The sequence below is a fragment of the Falco biarmicus genome, chromosome 5 (genome assembly GCF_023638135.1).
Source record: "Falco biarmicus isolate bFalBia1 chromosome 5, bFalBia1.pri, whole genome shotgun sequence".
In the NCBI taxonomy this organism is placed as follows: Eukaryota; Metazoa; Chordata; class Aves; order Falconiformes; family Falconidae; genus Falco; species Falco biarmicus.
The window spans coordinates 69,703,730-69,723,895 of record NC_079292.1 but is presented as its reverse complement, the minus strand read 5'-3'; the positions used below and the strand labels follow the sequence as shown (position 1 = coordinate 69,723,895).

Sequence of the window (20,166 nt, the reverse complement as noted above, 5' to 3'; positions counted from 1 at the left end):
TCTCCTGTCTGTGAAGAATTTCAAATTTTCCTTTTGTAGAGGTCTTTCATTAACTTTAATTCCTCTGATCCCTGACCTCTGGACCTCTTTGCATTTTTAGAAAAATGTATTTTTCAGTTGGACTGGTAATAACAAAACCAGTACTATCAGTAAGAATTTTTTTACTTAGAATAATTTTGTTTCAGTTTCCATCCATTTTGCATTATCCTTAATATGTTCTTGCCAAATGACTTGTACTGAGGAGACTGTTGATAAATTCTTCACAGTAATGCCCTGATGGTGTCTCCTGAGAGGTGACAGCAGCAGGTACAGACAGACAGCTCAGTACTCTTTTCAAGAATTTCACTCATTATTTGAAAGTTGTCGAGTTGAAATATTTATATGATGATGCTAGCTATTCAACTCATCAGACTTGGAAACATTTTGGAGGTCATTGTCGACTTAATTTTGACAAAATAATTGCACCTTCTTGGCTACCTCCTTGTCTTTTCCTTTTTTAAATTGGCTCAGCGTCAAGCATGGCACAGTTGGTCTTTTGTTCTTCTAAAAGCTGAATGCTGAATCTAATGTTTAGTTTCTAATTCAGAAAATGATCTCACACCCTATGATTACTTAATTGCCTTAATATGTTTGCTGTGATTATCTTTGAAAATCTCAGCCTTTGATAGCTGCATTCATAGCAAGAATCAATGATTTGGAATGTAAGCTGTATTTCAAGTGATGATGTAAGCTCTATTTTGGGTGGCAAGTTTGTCATGTGCAGGTGGTCTAAGCTTTTGTCATCCTTTTTTTTTCCTTCCCCCCTCACCCCCTTTCTTTTGCATCATGGTATTTCACTGCAAAGGTAAAGTAGGATGATCTCAATGAAGAATTCTCCCATTTTTCTGCAGTGTCCCAAGAGATACCTTGAATGGTATTGCAATTAATGTAACAGTACTTTGTATTATAGTGCATTGGCCTGTTTGGACATGCTTATGGCTTTGATTTCCTGTGTGGATTTTTCATTTTTTTCAATTATTAATTTAAAAATATAGGATCATAGAATCATTAGGTTGGAAAAGACCTTTGAGATCATCAAATCAGAAATATCTGGAACTTCTGTTTTTTCTCCCTTGTCCTCCTTTAGCATATAGTTTGATAGTCATTTTTAAGAGCTGGGAAGATGGTCAATACTGAAAAATTTAAGAACCACCTCTTTACATCAAGTGAATCATATGTAGTGAGAAATAGTGCTCTCAGTACTCCCATCTGTCTCTTCCCCAAAGAAACGGGTGCTAGACTCGTGGTGTGCCTCTCTAGCAGCTGTGAACGTACATGTCCCTGTTCCACATACCTCCTGCTCAGGTTCTTCCCTGGCATAGATACTGCATTAGCAGAAACACATGTACCCGTCTTTCTACACTCAGGCGTTTGCCATTTGTGTCAGCCGTCAGTGCCTTCCACCCATGTGCTGTGCACACGCATCCTCCACTCACTCGCCTCCCGAGGAATCACCCTTGCACCTTTCCTGCAGCTGACCTAAGAAATTACGCTGTTTCCTTCTGACATATTGCTCAGTGTGACAGCAACAAGATTAGTTCTGCTTTTCTCAGCAAGAACAGGAGAGACATTAGTGTCAGGTACCGGTGCAGACTGAAATAGGTGAAGTGTCTCTGTGTAGACTTCTTGATTATTTTTTTCCCCTTGGAAGTCCTTGCCTGTCTGCTGGGAACTTTCTCCTCATCTTCCCAATATATATGTTTGTGATATATTTGTGTGTTTTTACATATATGTATATATACAGAGAAAGAGACATAATTTATATATATGTGTGTCTCTGTGTGTGCACGCGCGCCTATGTGTGTAGCTGCATGTTTCTTGTTTGCCTTTTGTTTTTGTTTCTGTCTATGTCTTTTTTTCAGACGTTGCTTTGATTGTGTGGGGCTAGGGTGGGTATCTGATTCAATAACTGTCTTCACCAATTCCTTGTTGTAGACTATTGGGGAGAGTCTTATTACAGTGACCTCATCGACTTGCATCTGGGTGGTATGTATGGCTGAACCTCCTGCTGACACTAACCCTGCTGACACTCCTCCCCACCCCTCCCTTCACCTACTTCTCCTATCCTTGGCTCACAAACAAGAAGAAACAGCCCTTGCACATGACTGGCTGTAGCAGAACCCCTTTTCCAGCTCAGGAAGAGGAGATCCTGGCATGCTCCACAAACCATGTGTGAGGCTCCCTCTTCTATTTTCCACAAGTGCTTATTATTTCAAAATTTACTTACTATTTTCACTCTAGCCACCTTCCCTGCTAGGAGTGGAAGGTCGTTCTGGTTTTTTGCTTCTTCTTTGCAAAGTCCAGCTCTACCACTGAAATCCTCTTTAGGAAAATATTTTGATGTGAAGGGGACAGCAGAACTGACTTGCTCCCAAGAACCGACATTACTGTAAAGAAGTAGTCATGTCATTGCCTCCCTGTTGCCCTTCCGAGGCTTGATTGCTTATTCCAGAAAAGCCAGAGCTTGCTGATGATCTAACAAAACAAAAACGTTCCCTCAGGGGACTATGGAAGCACTTGTAGATGACGACAGATACTTCTTCTTTCTTGTTTTGTCTTACTGTAAGGTTAGGAAAGAATCTACTGCTATGAGTTCCAGTCATTTTTGGTGGAATCTGCTGTTCCTGAATTTCCAGTCAGCCCAGTTTGTATCATTACACAGCTAATAAACTTCTTGCTGTGTTATTTTTCTTAATATCCCATTTAGTGCTAAACACATACTACCTTAGCTCTTTTTTTACTTAGCAGTTATAATCTGGTCATCACTCTGTACCGTGATTCTTCATTTCTTTAATTAATGTTACTTCCTGAATCCCTTATAGGTCAATAACTTTTGGATTGCAAATGGCATTTGTTTAGCATTTGCCCATCTTGTAAATTAAAATTCCCTTGGCTACTTTAATCACCCGCAATCTATTCATGTGAAATGAACGCATCTGTTAGCAAATCCAAGAGAAAGCAAACTCTGCATGGTTGCCTTGTCACGAGGGTCTCATTTCTTTTGTCTTTCAAAGTATAAAGCTACTTGATCTAAGCTGTGTTTTTGTGGAGGGAGTGCATTACAGTCCAGCTCTGCGGAGTGAAAGTCCACACATTCTAAGCCTGATTCAAGGCACATTACTAGAAGTCTTCCCTGCTGTCATTGTGTTTTGCCTTTGATCCTTCAAACATAATCTTGCCCAGGCTTTTAACTGTCGTTTTTTCTCCTCCTCCTGGGGGAGGCTGTCCCACATAGTTAGTATCTGCCTGTAGCTGTCTGTTGGGAATTGTCCTGGCACGATAGGCTTTTCGTGAAGAACATCCACTTGAGTTAATACCCACCAAAGTACAAACTTCAAAAGACTTTTCTCCTTAGTAAACCTAATTTGTTTCCCAGTTCCCCTGTGCTGATTTTGATGTGGTAGTTCTCCACTAGCCCTGTGCTTCGTTCACTGTTCAGTCCCTCTGGCATTCTTTCCTGGAGTATCTTGCAGAGAAGCTTCAAAACCCTCTTTCTAGTTATGTCCGTCAGGGCTGGCCCATACTCATTATGTGCATAGAGTAGGAGCTGTAAAAGGGTTAATGCTGAATTACACTTAACAGACCCTTATCCCTGTTCAATGCTATTTCCACTATGCCTTTTCCCTCCTCCTGCTTCTCATCCTAATGCCTCTTTAGAGACAGCAATCCCATCAAAATCCCATCACTAATAGTGGCTTTAAGAAAAGCAAAATAATACTTAATTAAAGGGACACTGTCACTTAACAATTACTGTGTTGCAGAAATTCTTAACTGAAAATTGAATTTACTGTTTATCTTTTTTGCATGTTTGCTTTTTCCATTTCTCTGAAATCAGACAGTCACCTCAGAGTGGTCATTTTTGATCTTCTGTAACAGGCTGGTCTTACTTACATGGTAACTCAGTCACTTGGGCTTCAAACAGAGACAACGTTCACGTTTTTTAAAAATGGTTGATCTGTTTTAAAGCTATATCAAGTTTCTGCTCATCTCAAAAATACCTGTTTTGAAACAAACTTTAAAAAACTGTATTGGGCAGTATCCCTTTAAATGCAGTGAGCCAGTATAGCCTGCCTGGAGTATGTGTCTTTATAGTATTGTTTCGTCTGTAATTTGCTTTGTATTTGCTTTTGGGGCTGCCAGAACACTTTTGCCAGAAGGGATACATGACTTTGATGATACTTGCCACTATTCAGTGGCAGATCTAGATCTCAGCTTCAGAATTAACATGTTTGTGCAGAACGCTGCATCTAGGTGGAGTGCCGTTAAAATCCCTAGAGTGTGTGGCTGCATGGTCCTGCACTATGAGCAGCTAGGATAACTACATAATTAATTATTCTACTGGCAACTTGTGTCTCTGAGGCATAGGCATGACTCTAGAGTCATGCTGTCAGTAGAATGATAAGCAAAATTGTAAAATACTTCGAAAAGTTACCTGTGAGTAGGTAATAATTTTTGAATGTTAAGGGCATTAATTCTGGATTTCCTTTACACTAATGTGGGTTGCATTTCATAGCTGTTACAGATTGCGCAACAGCTTCTGCAAGGGAGTGGTAACTTCTGACATCCTTGGTCAAGTTCCAGTTTGCAGGATTATAGATTGCTATCTTAACTCCTCCCGTGGCTCTGCCCAGATTCCATAATCCTCTCTTCCTGTTCTAAAATGTCATGTACCGTTGCTGTAAAGCAGATGTTTCATTTCACACTACAGATGGTCAAATTTCAACTCTGAGTAATTACCCCTGTGTGTATATCGTATACGCAGTTACGTTAAAAGGACGTTACAAAGGTTTTAAAGTCAACTGAAATTAAGATTTTGTGTTACGTTGATATATCAACGGCTTTATAACCTTTAGACCCACTGCAGAGAACTCTGCCTCATGCCCTCATGGAATAACGGATAGCAATGCTGGGTTGTCATCCTCTGTATAGATCCTTACGGAGAGGAAATGGGACACAATCAGTGGATTTCACAGATGTTTGCCAGGCAGCTGTGGAATGGTGAGACTTGAAAACATGGATTCTGAGCCAGACACTGGAAGGATGCAGTGGTCTGGGGGATACACGCTCCTTGTCCCTTTTATTCCCGCTTTCTAGACAGTCCTTGTCCTAATCCTGTCTTTTTCCATCCAAAGCTCCTTACTCCACATCCATTTTCATTCTCAGTCCCAGTTTCTGCTTCTCAGGCATTTCATTTTAATCCTACTCTCTTGACAAAGAAGTCCTAGCCTTCTACCCTTCGGACCTCCTGTTCCTCCCCAGTAGCTGTTCCTAGTGTTTCACTCCTGCTCTGGTCTTCCCACTGACTTGAGCCCCACAGTCTCAGACCCTGCCTCTGGCCTCCCAAAATTTTTGGGCTTGTCTGGAAAATTGTAGGTCATATCTTTTCCACAAATCTGCCTTCTCCTTTCACCTCCTACCCCTTTTACCCTATCCTCTCTGTCTGTTGACCTTTAGTAGTTTGCATTCTTAGTCTCCTTGCTTGATTAGTTCCAGCCCCAGTTCCTCCTTACACACTGATTCTTTGTCCGACTCTGCTCCTCATCTGCCTGTGGAAGCACCTTGGGTGTTCCCTCTGTGTTCAAGTGAGTGGCTCCCTTTTCCTTAGACCCAGCAGGGAATCATTGAGGAAAGAGTCCCACACTCCTGTGTTGCTTTGCTCTTGGCTGAGTATGCCGAGACAGACAAGAAGGATGTAAGGAAGAGAGCTGGTATGTTTCATAGTGCTGATTTCAGACATAACATTCTCCCTTCTTGACAAGAGTCTTAAGAACATCAGGTAAATGGGGGTGGGGGGGTGGGGAAGTGCAGTTGTGGGGGTTTTTTAAATCCTTTGTACCTTGTACTTGTTTTTAAGTTACTCTGTTAGAAGTTGTTTAAAAACTTCACTTTTAATTAACATACTTATTTTAAAATACTTGAGCTGACCATGTCCTTTAAAGCCCTGCAGATCTAACTCTGCAGGGCTGGAGTCTGATGCACTGAAGTGGAAACAGTCCTATTTCTGGTGACTGGCAAACCTAGCTCTTCTGGAAGAGGAGTGGAGTTGTAAGATAAACATTGTTTTTGCAGTCTGTGGCTGCTTTTGAGACTGAAGTGAATTGGCAACATGTTTTCTTTGCTGTAAATTTGGAGCAGGAAACACCACTTGATAAAGCAGAACTTAAGTATAATTAAAGTATTTGTTAGGTAATGGATGCGAGCAATTACAATTTATCTGCTTCTTTCCGCACACCTCTCACAACTGCACACAAAAACTAACAGTCTTGGGAGGCAGGCTTAGTGCAGGACTGTGCTAATTCTGCATTTTGAAGTGCCTTGAGGTCTGGTAGAAACAGAAGATTTCTGTGCAGTCATTCATATGTATGTTCTGGTCCAACTATTGCTTCCCCTGGTTTTCTTTCCCCTCCCTGCCTCTGTCCCCACCCCCCTTCTGCTGGACAGATAAAGGTGCGGTTCGGTTTGCATGACAATTCAGTGGTCTATGAGTTTTCCCCAGGTTTCTTCTAGTGATTGTTTTAGTAAACTGTGAAGTCAGACACAGAGTAATTATGGGATATTTGTCACAATCCTTGCCCTCAACTTTATAATCCTGCAGCTGGGTGGATGCTATTCTCCAAGAGGTGGCTTTCTGTATTCTTGCTCTTTTACAATACTGCTGTTGAACAGCTTCACCAAATAGTTGGAATGTTTTATTTTTGAATACTCAGGTTTCTGACAATAACTGATTTTTTAAAAGGTGAGAAAGAATATATTTCCTGTGATCCATGGTCAGTTTGTCTTACTGATCTCTTTTGGACTGATTCTTATTTTAAGCACTGATTTAAAATTAGAGCTCTTTGCCTGCCTGCTCAATGAATGATGGAATTTGTTAGTGCAGTAAGAGTTTCTAGAGTGTTGTGCTCTTAGCTTGTGAGTCAAGTGCCAGCATAATGGTTCAGGAGAGCTGAGATTAGCCTCAGAGATGGATTTCCTGCCCAGTGTTGCTGATTTCCAAACTGCCCTGCTAAGTCAGCAATATAGAAATCAAAGTCTTCGGATGCAAAGCTTGAAAAGGATGTAATCCCATTTGGTCAGTGGTATACGTGTTCAAGTCATTTTGATTTGCAGCGGCTCACCGCTTCTCAGAAATCATCACAGCTCTCATACACAGGACACGGGCAAATAGTGAAGGGGATCAAGGTGAGCTGTAGCTTGGGGATGACGGTGTCTGCCACCCCAGGCTTTCTGCTGTGCTTTCTTCATCCTGATCGGTCATTTTTACTGCTGTGCTTCAGATTGTGAAGAAGTGTTATGTAGCTATAGCAGAAAAAGACACAACAAGTCTAAAGTATTTTTCTTTAAACAATAGGTAAATGAAAAGTAGAAAAGCAGACAACAGTCCAGTGTAGCTTGTGTAACAAAGAACACAAGATACAGTGAAGAAGAAGGTATATTTTCCTGGTGACTGCACAATTTCTGTCCCTTGTTTTGAAGAGGCTTTGGAGCTATAGTATTTATTCTTGGCCTGGCTCTTTGTTTCCACCACTGTAGCAATCTCTCAAGAGTACTATGACAAACAAGATCTTTCTTGTCATGGCTACATGAAACATTTCTCAGAAAGATCTGAGAAAGGCTTGTTTTTCACAGAGGTGAGATCATTCTGGTCACTTTATTGATGGGATGTGGCTAATCTGCAGGGTAAAGCTCCTACCCCTCCAGGTTCTTCAGTGTGCTTGGGAGCTGGGGCACACTCCTTTCCTCAGCGAGCTGCAGCTCCTGGTTCTGTACCGATCTTCCCATGTGCTCTCCTGAACGCCTCTGCTTCCCAGCAGCTTGGGCTGCTGACCTCCGCTTTGAAGGCTTTACGTGTGTTCCGAAAAGTTGGCCTGTGGCGTTGAAAAGGAAACGTTTGTGATTAACACAGTCTGTTGGTGGGTTTGCCTCTCTGGGGAAAAAGAAGTGATAATTTTCTGTCCAGAAGCTATAGTCACACCTCAGACTCTTGCTGACAGCGCAGAGGGAACCTAAGAAGTGGATGCTCACAGAAATGGTTCTTCTCTGGCCCTTCAGCTCCTTCCAAATGAGCTGCTTCAGCGAGGCAGTGGGTGGTAGCTTGTACTGCTTTTCCAGCAGCACTGTTTCCATGCTGTGGATGAAGACCTGTGTTGCCAGACCTGGCCTGGGGTTTTTGGTGGTGGGGGAGACTTAAACAGAAAGGGGGTTGTTTATGTGTTTTTAAATTTCTTTGACAGAAGAGTTTTTCCCATCTGGCCCCGACTCCTTGGCCTGGGAAACTGTCTTGCAGTGACGATCATGTTTTTATTTTGATGAGACCACGAGGTGGTGATTTCTCTAAGCAATAATATAATAATACTATTTACTGTAGGATTAGTAATGTCTTTGGGAGAAATAAGGAGACATGTAAGGATTTCCATAATATAATTGGACAAGTGATGAGGGCAACGTAGATGAGACAGTTTTTAACAATGTATTGTGGACCAGGGTGTTGTAGAGTTCTCCCTTCTGGTAGTACTGGACAAGGAGCTCAGCCTTTTCCCAGGATTATCATTCAACATATGTGTACACTGTGAGAGTTCTTGCTGTGAAGTTATATTTCCTTAAAAATTAACCTTGATAGGCATGTGAATGATCTGGTGATACATTCACTGTCTAAAATTGTCAGCTGGCTGAGGAAGGAATGCTTTTTCCATTTAGCAAGTAATCTTTTTTTCCCCCCTCTGGTTTTCTGTTTCTGAAACAGTTAAGACTCCTTTTCTTGAAAGAGTTCATCTGAGGGATAGTGAAACATACGAAACTTAAAGATTGGTTACTGTCAGTGAAAAATCTTTCCCCATTTCAGGAAATAAGATAGTTTTAAAATTAGAAAGTTCCTATTCAATCTGCTTAGAGACATACCACGCATGGATACTCTTCATTAGCAAGGCTGGGGCTGCAGTTTTTGTAACTAGCACCTTAGATAAATTTTAAAAAATATATTTAAAATTCTGTTGCATGGTGTGTTTTATAATACTTGCAACTTCAGATTATTGCACTTTTTAGGGCATAATAATTTTCACAGCTTTAGGGAACCACAGGAGGTAAGTTTTTGGGTTGCACTTTCCTCTGCCCTTGCTGTTTAGGACCTCCAGTACTTAAGGAGCACTTTTTGAAGCCTTGCTAGTCATCCTAGTCTGGACAGAAGTTGTTTCTAAAGTAATTGTAATGATCATATAACCTGTATTCACTGATGCAGCTATAATTTACATCTGGAGTAGTTGGAAAGGATCATAATAATACAGGTTATGTTCATTGTCTTACTGAAAAACAATGTTAACAGTTCCAGTAGCAGGACTGTTACAGCTACCATGGACTTTGTAACTTGATTCAAGGACAAATTTTCCTTAGACAAGAGTGGGAGTATAATATTTCTGTTAAAAAATAAGGCAACTAAAAGCAAAGGCAGAAAACAGAATTGTGTGGAGTGAGCTCTGTATTACAGTCTTCTGCTCTGTAAGCCCTGTGGCTTTCTACCGGAGACCAAAGATGGTATCCTCTCCTAGTGTCAGACCATTTGCTTACTGATGACAAAAGTTACTAGTCTGTGGCCATATCACAATGAGGTGAATGGCATTTTCATATACCAGGTATTTATTTTCACATCAAATATGGCAAACGGGAAGTTCTTCACCAAGTCTGTATGTCCATGGTTTGAAATTTGTAAGTATAGCTGTGCTTGGGTTATCAACATCCCCAGCCCCACAATTCTGAATGAAATCTCAAACCTTGGAAAACCGAAGTGGATTTTTCCATACAGTTAAATGTCTGTCTCCTGACTCCCACAAAATAGCAGTTAGACCAAGTTAGAGTATTAAAGCTTATATAGAAAAATTAATTAATAAGATAGGATGTGAAATAAAAAATATTGTAAGTATCACAGACTAAATGTTCTGCTTTGTGTGGAAGCTTCTTCACTGTGCCTTTGCAGTTTGGGATTTTTTTCTTGTTTGTGTTTGCTTTTGTAACCCAATCTGGGAAATGGCAATCGTAGAAAAAAAGCTCTAGTATTTTTTTCATTATAAATGAAGAAGTTGGAAAATTCAAAACAACTATAACTCAGATTCTGGTACTGTCAACTAATGTTGGTATGATGCTTTATTTGTAACTGTCATATGGCCAGCTGTGGCACTTCTCCTGCTGTTGCCCCTTCCTGCTCCCAGTACAGAGGTTTCTTCCTGTCTGAGAAAGCTGTGCTGCTTAGTCACAGGCTTTGAAGCTGATGTGCTCTCCCCCTCGCTCCAGTGTGTCCTCTGTGTGCTGGTCTAGTTCTGTGATGGTCCCTTCTAAAGCCTTCCCAGTTCGCCAGTAGTCTAGTTCTGTAAAGCTTTCTCTGAACCACGTAACTGCTGACTTCTCCAAAACAAGCGTTGTTCTTACCATATCACTGTTGTCGAGTTTATGCCTTTTCCCAACACAAGAAATGCCTCCTCTTTATATATGCAGTTGTGCACTGAGTGCAGTAAGAGTTCCATTTTGCTAGCTCTGATGTTTCAGGCTCATCACCTTCCTGGTGCATATGTTCTCCTGTAACTGTTCATGATGCTGGTTATTTCCTACTGTTTATCTCTATAACGTTAAGTACAACTGAAAAGCAAATCCTCAGTGAACCATTTTAGAGATGAGGAATGTTTGTTCTTCAGTGGCTGACAGAAAAGATGAAAAAGATTCAGTATGTCACCAATACTACGAGGACTTGTAAGCTTTAAAATGCTTTGTGAAATCAGAATGTCAAGGGAGAACTGAGAACTTTAAACGTATTGGTTTAACTCTGCAAAGCCCTCAGTCAGTCACTGCCCCCAGACACCCTGCTGGAAATCACTTTTTTATCCATGTAAAAGCCTTTTTCCCCCTCTAAGCACAACAGTCCAGTTGAGTACATGTGTGCTCGCCATACTTGACACAGCAGATCCTGGCAGGCTGGTTCCATGTTAATCAGATTCTCACTGTGATGTTCCCTCTCTGAAGAAATTATTTTCCATTAAAATGGACGCTTTTACCATCAGTGAATGCTGCCATGGTAATAAGAGCATGGTCCTGATAAAGCTTTAAGGTAGGGTGGCTGCTTACAGCTGGTGTCTTATGCATGCAGGCAAGACTTTTTGTAACCCTGCTTGAAATTTGACATTTATTAGCAGGAGTCAAATATTCATCTCTGCTCATCCTGACATCTTGTTCACAAACCTTTCAGTTAAAGACCATGTGATTGAAAAATGTACGATAGGACATATAGAGTAACAATAACCTCCTGCCTGGTATTTGTACAACTCAGTAAGAGTTCATCAGTACCTCAGTCTACCTCTTACCTATTATCTGTGCTTATTAGGGACATTATTCATCTGTAGACTGTATCCCTTGTTTCTGCTTCTCCATTTCTTGTATTTTTTTCTTTTCTTTTCTTCTTGTGTTTCCTTTCTTTCTCACTCTTATGCTTTTTGTCCTTTGCTTGTCTTTTATTTCACCCCTTTCCTCCTTTTCCGTTCCACTTCCAACTTCCTATTCCTCTCCTGCCTCTTCCTCTTCCTCGTTTGGTCCTATTGAAGTTGAGCCCAATGCCGGGACACCACGTCGTAGACCTCTCTCCTTCTGCCCTTGCTGTGCCCATGAAGGTAACGTAACCTCACACACTCCCTGTTCTCCTTGATGCCACGGCTGGGTTGTCGTAGCAGTGCTAGTCAGCTAGTGAACACAAGGCCCCCATCCCTGTCCCCAGCCCTTTTCTTGCTGTGTCCCTAAACCAGCCTTCTCAGTAGCAACCTGGTAACCAACTTCTCTGAGCCTGTGTTGAGTAATTAAAGGTACAGTATCCCTTTTGCTAGTCCCAGCTGTGCTAGGTGAGGTGTAGTGACTGGGAGGGATGTTGAACAGCGGCAGTGGGAGCAGTAACATCACACTAGAAAGTTTGTTTTCATTTGGTGGCTTCAATTTCTCTATTCCTCCTGAAAGATGTTTGGAAGATGGGGTAAGGGAAGACAGTCTGCTTCCTTAAATATGACCTTTCAATTAGTATGTATGGATTAAAGGAATACTGTGTCTTTATAAGGACTGGTTTGCAAAAGCATCCTTGAACTTTAAAAACCAACAAACCTTAAGCTAGACCAGTTTTCCCTCATCTGTCTTGCTGAGTACATTCTTTAACTGTCCCAAATGGAGTTTGCTGTAGAGTTTCCATTGCCAAGGCATGGGGGAAGGGGTTGTTTATGTGTGTTCATGGTGTAATTTTGCTAACCACTTACTATGCTTTCCATGGTGCTCCCTCACATCAGTTGTCAGTGCTCCCTCTCCAATCCTCCCATTATTCCTCTGCTCGTTGGCTGTTTAAAAATACTTACGTATTTCATAGGTCAGTAGCGTTGTGTTTTTGGCTTTTTCTTAGAGGCATTTGTTTTCTATACATCCTGGCATCGGAAAGGATGGGGAGACTTCCCAGTGTTTTCATGGCGCCACAGCACTGGACATCTGCATGTACAGTCTCCCTCTCCTGTCGCCACATGGGCATATTGTGCAGAGATGCTCAGAAAGGAATGCTTGGAACTGAGCAATACACTGGTGTAAAGTCCACGGAGCCAGAGGCTCTTAGGGTGGTACAACCGGGTCTGGTATTCCCCAAGGGTCTGCTATTACGATTTTTCAAAGGCAGGTATTCTCAGCCCAAGCTAGAGTTCAGTAGGAGTTGTAGGCTCTCCTTTGTTTAGCTCCAGTGCAGCACTTCTCTGAGATCCTAAGGGTGGAGGCAGGGCACAGGTCTGAATTAACTAGCCATTAATATGCTGTTTGTGAAGTGTTTCCCAGAGTTCGAGTAGTAAGCTTGCTGCTTGATTGTCATTGGCATCAAAATGACTATTTGAGAGGTTTTACTCTTGATGTAGCTAGTATCTGTCCATAATAACAAACACAGACAGGGATGTTAGTTACTTTAGGATGTCTAACTTACATGCAGTGCAAGATGATAGCGTGCAGCAGCATGAAAATGCTGTTGAGTTTGATTTGAGGCCTTGCTCTTGCGTCCACTTCCACACAGGCAAGCGCATTGCTACTGTCCTTGGTGGTGTCTGGTATAAGCCGCAGCACGTAGTGTGGAAACAGTGGCCCAGACCAGGAGATTACTAGGAGTTTTGCACTTGATAGAATAATTAGATAATAATTTGGCTTTGGGAACAGCATTCTGCAATTTATTCTGCATAATTCCTGACAGATATGAGATTCATCAGTGGACTACTGAGTAACTTTAGGAGTTGGTTTTAAAATAAATGAAATGCCAACTAAGAGTTCTTTACTAGGTGGCAAAGGCCCAAGGTATTTTTATTCTGCTTTGGCATTAGCAAATGTGTCTGGGGGTTTTTTTTCTTTCCAGTGCTGATGTGGAATACAGTAGTAGTTTGTGTGTTCATTGTGCAGAGGGGATCTTCAAGATGGATAGATATACGTGACTAGGAGAAGCAGTCAGAAAAAGATTACTTAGCTATTAAAAAAAGAGAAGACATTACTTTTGGCCAGTAAAAGAAAAGATTGAGGACATGCAATTGAAGAAAATAAAGGTAAAACACATGGAGTGGCAATCGAATCCATTTCTGATGAGCATACATTTAAGTAGCTGGCATGAGATCTATAAAGCTCTTCTAAGGAAAGGAAGAGTGAATACATACAGAAATCTGGGCTTTCTGGAGTAAGAGTGAGGAAGAAACAAGTAATTGTAAGAAAAGCAGAAAGCAAAAAACCAAACCAACCAAAAATCAGGCTCCAAAGAGAAGAGAATCCTTTTGGAGGTGACTTCCACTCTTCTGTGTGCTGTAGGCAAACTGAATTGGACCCGGCTTGGGAGTGCTCTGGCAGCATCTTGCTTGGCTTTCTTTGCACATTTTGCCCCATTGTGTTTTTGCAGCTTGTAAAGATTGCAGGGTGTTACCTTAAAACTTACCGGGTTTCTTTTTTGGCAGGCATGGGTAAGAAGGATGATCCCAAGCTGATGCAGGAGTGGTTCAAGTTGGTGCAGGAGAAGAATGCCTTGGTTCGCTACGAGTCCGAGCTGATGATATTGTGAGTGAACATGCAAAGCTTCAAAAGGAGGATGTCAGTAATGTCTTCTCTATAATGCCGGGAGGTCAGCAGTCTCTTAAGCTGATTCTTGGCTGAGAATCTAAGTACATTTTGGAAGAGGGGTAGAAGAAGGAATAATAGCAATAAGGAACGAAAGTGCCAATTATTTGTGCACGTGCAGAAGTATAGGTGTGTGTTTAAAGTTCTGAGGCCTTTCCAAGCTGTTCTTGGATAAAACATGTCTTGTTTATGCAGGTGTTTTAGAGCTATGCAGAAATAATGTGTGACTCCTGGGTTTGGTAGAGTCCACTTTCAAAGTGTAGCCAAAAATTGAGTCACCTTTGCCACGTAGCCCTCTTCTCTCTGCCGGTAGTGGGATCCCAGTGCTTCTTGTTTGGGCTCCGATGATTAAAGGCTTTTTCCATGTTAATGAAATTGGGAGCTTTCTCAGTCCCCTTGCTATAAATTCACTGAAATGAATTTCTGAGAATGTCAGCTGACCCAGGCAGCAGGGAAGCTGATTGTCTTAGTGCCTGTGTCAGAAAAGCCCCAGGGTGTTGTCTGTGTTGGCATCTGAAAAGGCAATGGCCTGACCTGTCCCTAGTTGCTAAGTAACTTTGTCTTTAGAGCAGGAAGTGGCAGGAGATGCATAGAGGTGTTGCAGTTTTGTTTGTTCCTTCACCAGTTTTAGATTTAATCCCACCCATACTCTGCTCAATTTCCTGTATTGCACTTCCTAGCTGAAGGCAAAGAATCAGAGATGCTGAAAGTACATTTAAATCTTTAAAAAAATGTGTCTTTTAGGTGTTTTAAGAGTTGTTCCAAAACAGATCGGTAAAATGCATAGCAGATACCTAGAAGGGGAGCAGAAATTGAGACAGATGTGAAGCATTGTGTGGAGTATTTTAATATACCTGGAACTTGTATTTCTGATGTTTCCCTTTCAGTGCTCGGGAGCTAGAACTGGAAGACAGGCAGAGTCGATTGCAGCAGGAACTCCGGGAAAGGATGGCAGTAGAAGGTGAGAGCAAAAGGGAACATTTCATAGATGGTATGTGTGTATTTCTAGCCTAGTGTATGCTGATAGTTTTTGATATCTCTGTAGATCATCTGAAGACAGATGAGGAGCTCTCAGAGGAGAAGAGGATCCTGAACGAGATGCTAGAAGTAGTGGAGCAGAGAGATTCTCTTGTGGCTCTTCTTGAGGAGCAACGGCTTCGAGAAAAAGAAGAAGACAAGGACCTGGAGGCAGTTATGCTTTCCAAAGGTTTTAGCTTGAACTGGTCCTGAGCTTAACACATTTACCTCTGCTGGTCTGTGTTGTCCAGTTGGCCTACCCTGAGTTCGCCAGAATTACATGGATAGGAAGATGTTGAAGGGGAAACCTCCAAAGGGTCCAACGGCATGCAGGGATTTGGTTTGAAGCACTCGGAAGCCTTTTGATAAGTGCGTTCGTTCCAGAAGCTTAAGTTTTACATGTTTGCAAGCCAAGTTGAAGATAAAGAGTTGAGACTGTGGAGTCTCCTTGAGGTCCTATACAATGGACCATATTTGTGCGTGTGTGGTAGGAGGGAGATGAGTAATCCATGTGTGGGGAAGGAGGTTAAGGGAAGAAGTGCCCTTAACTAAACTGGATTTATGGCAGTCCGTTCCTTTCCCGGTTTTACTACATCAGTTCTAATAGAAAGGAGGGAAGTGGTAACCCTCTCTGGAAAACCACAGAAGCCTGTAGCAGCCTGTATGGTGGAGTCAGCTGTCCAAGAGAGCTCCAGAAGCCCAGGGCGACACCTTCTTTGCTTTAGTCTTCCTCCCCACCAAAGAAACATGCAGTTGATCATTATGCATGGATATGAAGAAATATGAGACAGAGAAGATACTATTAGTATGTGTGATGGAACTCTCTGCCTCCTGGTTTTTAGAGAGAGGTGGGCATCAGAGGACACTCTCCCTATCATAGCCTCCTAAATCTTCATGTGAGGAAAAAAGGGGAGAAGAAGAGAGAGGGAAGATGCCCTCTGCTTTGCTACACACTGGAGAGACAGCTACTGCTCTGCTGGCCTTAGTCTTCACGGCCACGGCTCAGAGGCTGGTGGGCTTCCTTGTTCTGTTTTTGTTGTGACTGTTTTGACACTGGAAAATACTGACTGTGGGACAGTGGTAAGTGTGTGCTGGGGCGGGGGTGTTACCAGGTGGCATTCCCTGGCTGTTAGGCCCCTAAAAAGGAGAAGCCCTGAAGTGACCGAACCACCATTAAGACTTTTCAGTGTTTTATTTTTTTTCCTCTGTATTTTGTTTTTGCACATTGGAAACGAAGCTTAAGACCTGACTGGGCCCTCAGTCACTTTGACCCTTTTATGTCAATTAACTTATTTTTTTAATACTTGAAAGAAGATTCATTTTTGTATCTTTAGGAAAAAAATGGACAAGTCAAGTGATGGGTGTGTGTGCTTGCTGCATCCTACAACTTCCACTTCTAAATTACTGGACATTGTTACCTGTGGCTATTTATTAGTGTTCTTATTAATAATTCAATTGTTACACATATTTGATTATGGAGGAATTGTTCTGACTCTGTTAGAGAAAGACACTACTGCAGATTAGTCCCTGCTTCACAGCAAGGGCAACCTTTACTTACCCATGGATGCATCCTGCGTGAGGAGTTTTCCTTTATGGCAAAATTCTGAGCACTCACGAAGTTGTAAGAATCTATTTGTGTTCCTAGCATACTTTTCTTCTGCATCCCAGATACCCTCTGTTGGACTAATAAACCTATAATTTATTTAAATTTTACAGTTTTATAACAAGCAAGCCAAAACTGTGAGGTAGAAATATCCCATGTCTCTCTTTCTCGTGGAAAGAGGGAACCCTCACACTCCTGAGATACAGCTAGAGGGACTTCCATGAAAACAAAAATAGCACATTTCCTGCTGCATCTGTTGGAAGAAGCTCCTTTTGGCTCAGCTAGTGAAGCTGCTGCTTTTCAGCCAGGAGAGTACTCATTGTAATTGTACGTTAACCAGTGAGCAGGATATGCATGAGCGGTTCAGCACCATTCACTGTTTGACGGATTCCCTGAACACACTATGTCCGTAACTTGTCCGGCAGAGCTGAAATAGCACTGTGCATTGGGTGTGCATCCCATTCTTAATGGGATGTGTTAAGAGGTTTTCCCCCCTTGGGATGCTGACCGTGTTCTTGTTAAAGAAGTACTAAGCCTCCTCCTCAATGTCTTTGAGAATGCGTCCCATTCCCAAGCATACTCATACAGCATACTGACTCTCAGCTTGAATTACGCTGTTGGAGCGTATCACCCAAGCAGGGCTGAGCATCCTTTAATTTTTTTGCCCCAGGACAGAAGTTAGCATGGTTTCTTGCTACCTTCTTCAAAGAGGTTATCTGTAAGCCAGGGTCTACGATTTGAATTCACCTCTGGCTCGGGAGCATACCTGGGCTGAGGAAGAGTGGGTAGGACTGTCCCCAGAGGCTCTGAGTGGTGCTGGTGAACTGTGGAAACATGTTTTTTCCGCCTCGGGTGTTTCCCCTTTATCCCCTGCTAAGGCATTACAACTTAAATCCAGATGATCACGAAACCAAGTCGACAGGCAGCTGCAGTGCTACTTCATAACTGCGCGTGTTAGCAAGTGGTACCTGCTACACCAACCTCGCAGGGCGAGGGCTTACCAACAGGATGTCCGGCAAACAGAAACCCCCCGTTTGCCAGTGCGGGGGCCAGCTGCACGAGTTGAACGGGCAACAGCAGTTTGCACAGTCTGCATTTGAGGGGCCAGTGGAAGCTGGAGAGGAGGAGGGGAGACGGGGAAGCTAGATACATCGTGTTGAACTGCCTTGTGCAGAGAATCGGCCTCAGTCCATTTTATAGTGCGCTAGGTATACGGACCACATCAAACTTCACAAAATATCATTGAATGTGAGCTGTAGAACAGAAAGAAATCCTGAAGAAGAAATACCAGATTACTACTTTCCCTTTCATGCTGGGGGATGCTGGCCCAATCTTTGCTATGCCGAAGAGTGGTATCACTTGAGGGTGTAATGCCCTACTGCACAGGAAAACCACGTATTCTAAACGTGAAGTCTTTGGGTTATGCTGAAGGCCTCCAGCAGTGAGAGTGAAAATGAAGAGCTAACATCGCACACGCAAATTATTTGAAGATATGCGAAAGGGAATGTTAAAAGGCCTTTTTATATCAAAATGGTTGTAAAAGGCACAACTTGTATTTGCTGTTCAGTTGCACTTTAAGAATATGACTTGCATATCAGATACTGGGTTTTTTTACTATCTGAGTATTTTTAATTCAAATTTTGTATTTTTAAAGCTGAAGAAGGCTCTTGTGACCACAAGATTCCTTATTTGTATCAGAATCCAAGTAGGATGTTCTAGCTCTTTGTGCTGCCCAGGTGGGTAGCAGCACATGACTTGGCCATGTGCATTCAATGACGTGTGTCCATTTTGCGTATGAGGGGAGCAAAAAGGCCCTCAGCTTCCAAGAAGTGGGCACCAAGGGCACCTGTCCCCATGTGACACGGTCCGTACCAGGGGCTGGCCGCTTCCTCGCTGCACTAGGTAGGAGGAGAGCCGAGCTTAGAACCTAACCTGTGCTCGTTTTGAAACGGGCACACTGAGGATGAGGCGAGCCCTTCAGTCCCCGGCAGGGAAGGGAGGGGGACCACCTCCTGGAAACACCCGGGAGGCAAATGGGGATGAGGGAGTGAGGACCGTCAAAAACAACTAATCTGCTGTTTTCACAGTACAATTTTTTTTTTTAAGTGTTCTGTTCCTTTTAACCATGTTTTCATTAGAACTCACAAATGGCTGTAAAATCCTGAGCTTCAAAGAATTAATGTGTGCGGAGGTGACAAGATGTTTCAGCTCCGACTTCCATACATATTCCTTCTTTCAGTTAACCAATGCCCCATGGTCTCGCTAGGGCATGTTACAAACTGCGTTGCTGAACATACTTTAGAGCAAACCGCAAGTTTTAAAAGTCAGTCCTTTTCTCTATCAGTCTCTGCATTTTATGTAAATATTTGTTTGTATGTAAAGACACCAGTGGATCCTTGGGTTACCCCCACAGTCAAGAATCTGAGTTTTGTGCAATGCCTAGGCCTCTCTTAGAACACGGTGCTTGCGTAGAGCTAGTCACCACATTTGTGTGCGCTCTGGTGGTTTTTAGTATTTTTATACATCCTAATCCTGAACATTATTAATTATTATAAGTGGTCTAGACTGCATGATCTAGAGCAGCCAGCAGTTCCATTTTCTTTCCAGCTGTTCCTAAAATGTTCACAGCTACACCTTGTTTAGTTAACGTTCTTTTCAAATGAGTTTTCAATTAAGTGTTTACACCACACACCAGTGGATGAGAAAGGTGTTGCATTATAAAATCTCCTGTATACAAACTGAAAAGCCACAGTATGGCTTTATGGGAATTTCAGTCATCACCATCTGCAATAAAGAGAACTCTAAAGCATACTAAAAACCAGCCTGTACATAGTTCACAGAGAAAGAGGTTGCTGGGTCTCGACCGTTGCAAAATAACAGAGATTAAAAGCTCTCCAGAAGTTCCTGCTTTTGGATTGCGGGGAGTACTGCTATAGGCAGGGTAGCCAGGTAGATGAGGATGTTGCTGAAAGCAGATGTGAAGGGGAAAATGCCATGTTCTGATGGCATTGCAGTAATTTAAATACTCTGTATCTGTGCGTGCATGCGTGTGTGTGTGGTCTAATCCAGGTGAAGGGATGTTCCCTTTAGTACAGAAGTGAACTCTGATATTCAGATTGTTCGAGGCTTTTACAGTTGGCATGTATGGAGTGTTAACAGAAAAGCGTATACCCGACCTGTAAAAAACCCCAATCTGTTCCAGCCTGTTTTCTTCTGTTTGGGTGTGTTTTATTGTTTGTTTTTATGCACAACTGCTTTGTTGGTGTTGAGTTTAGCACCTCAGATGGCCAACTGAACTAAAAAAAGAAAAAAATAAAGTCATTATTTTTTCTTTTTGTTGGTGGAGTTATCGTTTGTTTCCCTTGCATTCACTCCCA

At 42.2% G+C, this 20,166-nt stretch overlaps 1 protein-coding gene across 18 annotated transcripts in view; it reads left to right on the top strand.

Annotated features, from left to right (window-relative positions):
- Positions 1-20,124, top strand: part of MICAL3 (microtubule associated monooxygenase, calponin and LIM domain containing 3) — a 161,762-nt gene extending 141,638 nt beyond the window's left edge. For 13 of the 18 annotated variants that reach the window (XM_056338998.1, XM_056339001.1, XM_056339015.1 and 10 more), the window contains 5 exons: positions 1,975-2,025; positions 11,616-11,681; positions 14,010-14,109; positions 15,057-15,130; positions 15,215-20,124. In XM_056338998.1, coding sequence (XP_056194973.1) covers positions 1,975-2,025; positions 11,616-11,681; positions 14,010-14,109; positions 15,057-15,130; positions 15,215-15,399 — 476 coding nt within the window. In that variant the 3' untranslated portion in view covers positions 15,400-20,124. The remainder of the gene's footprint in view (positions 1-1,974; positions 2,026-11,615; positions 11,682-14,009; positions 14,110-15,056; positions 15,131-15,214) is intronic. The other 5 variants (XM_056339007.1, XM_056339004.1, XM_056339017.1 and 2 more) reach the window with 3 other exon arrangements.
- The last annotated feature ends 42 nt before the right edge of the window (positions 20,125-20,166 follow it).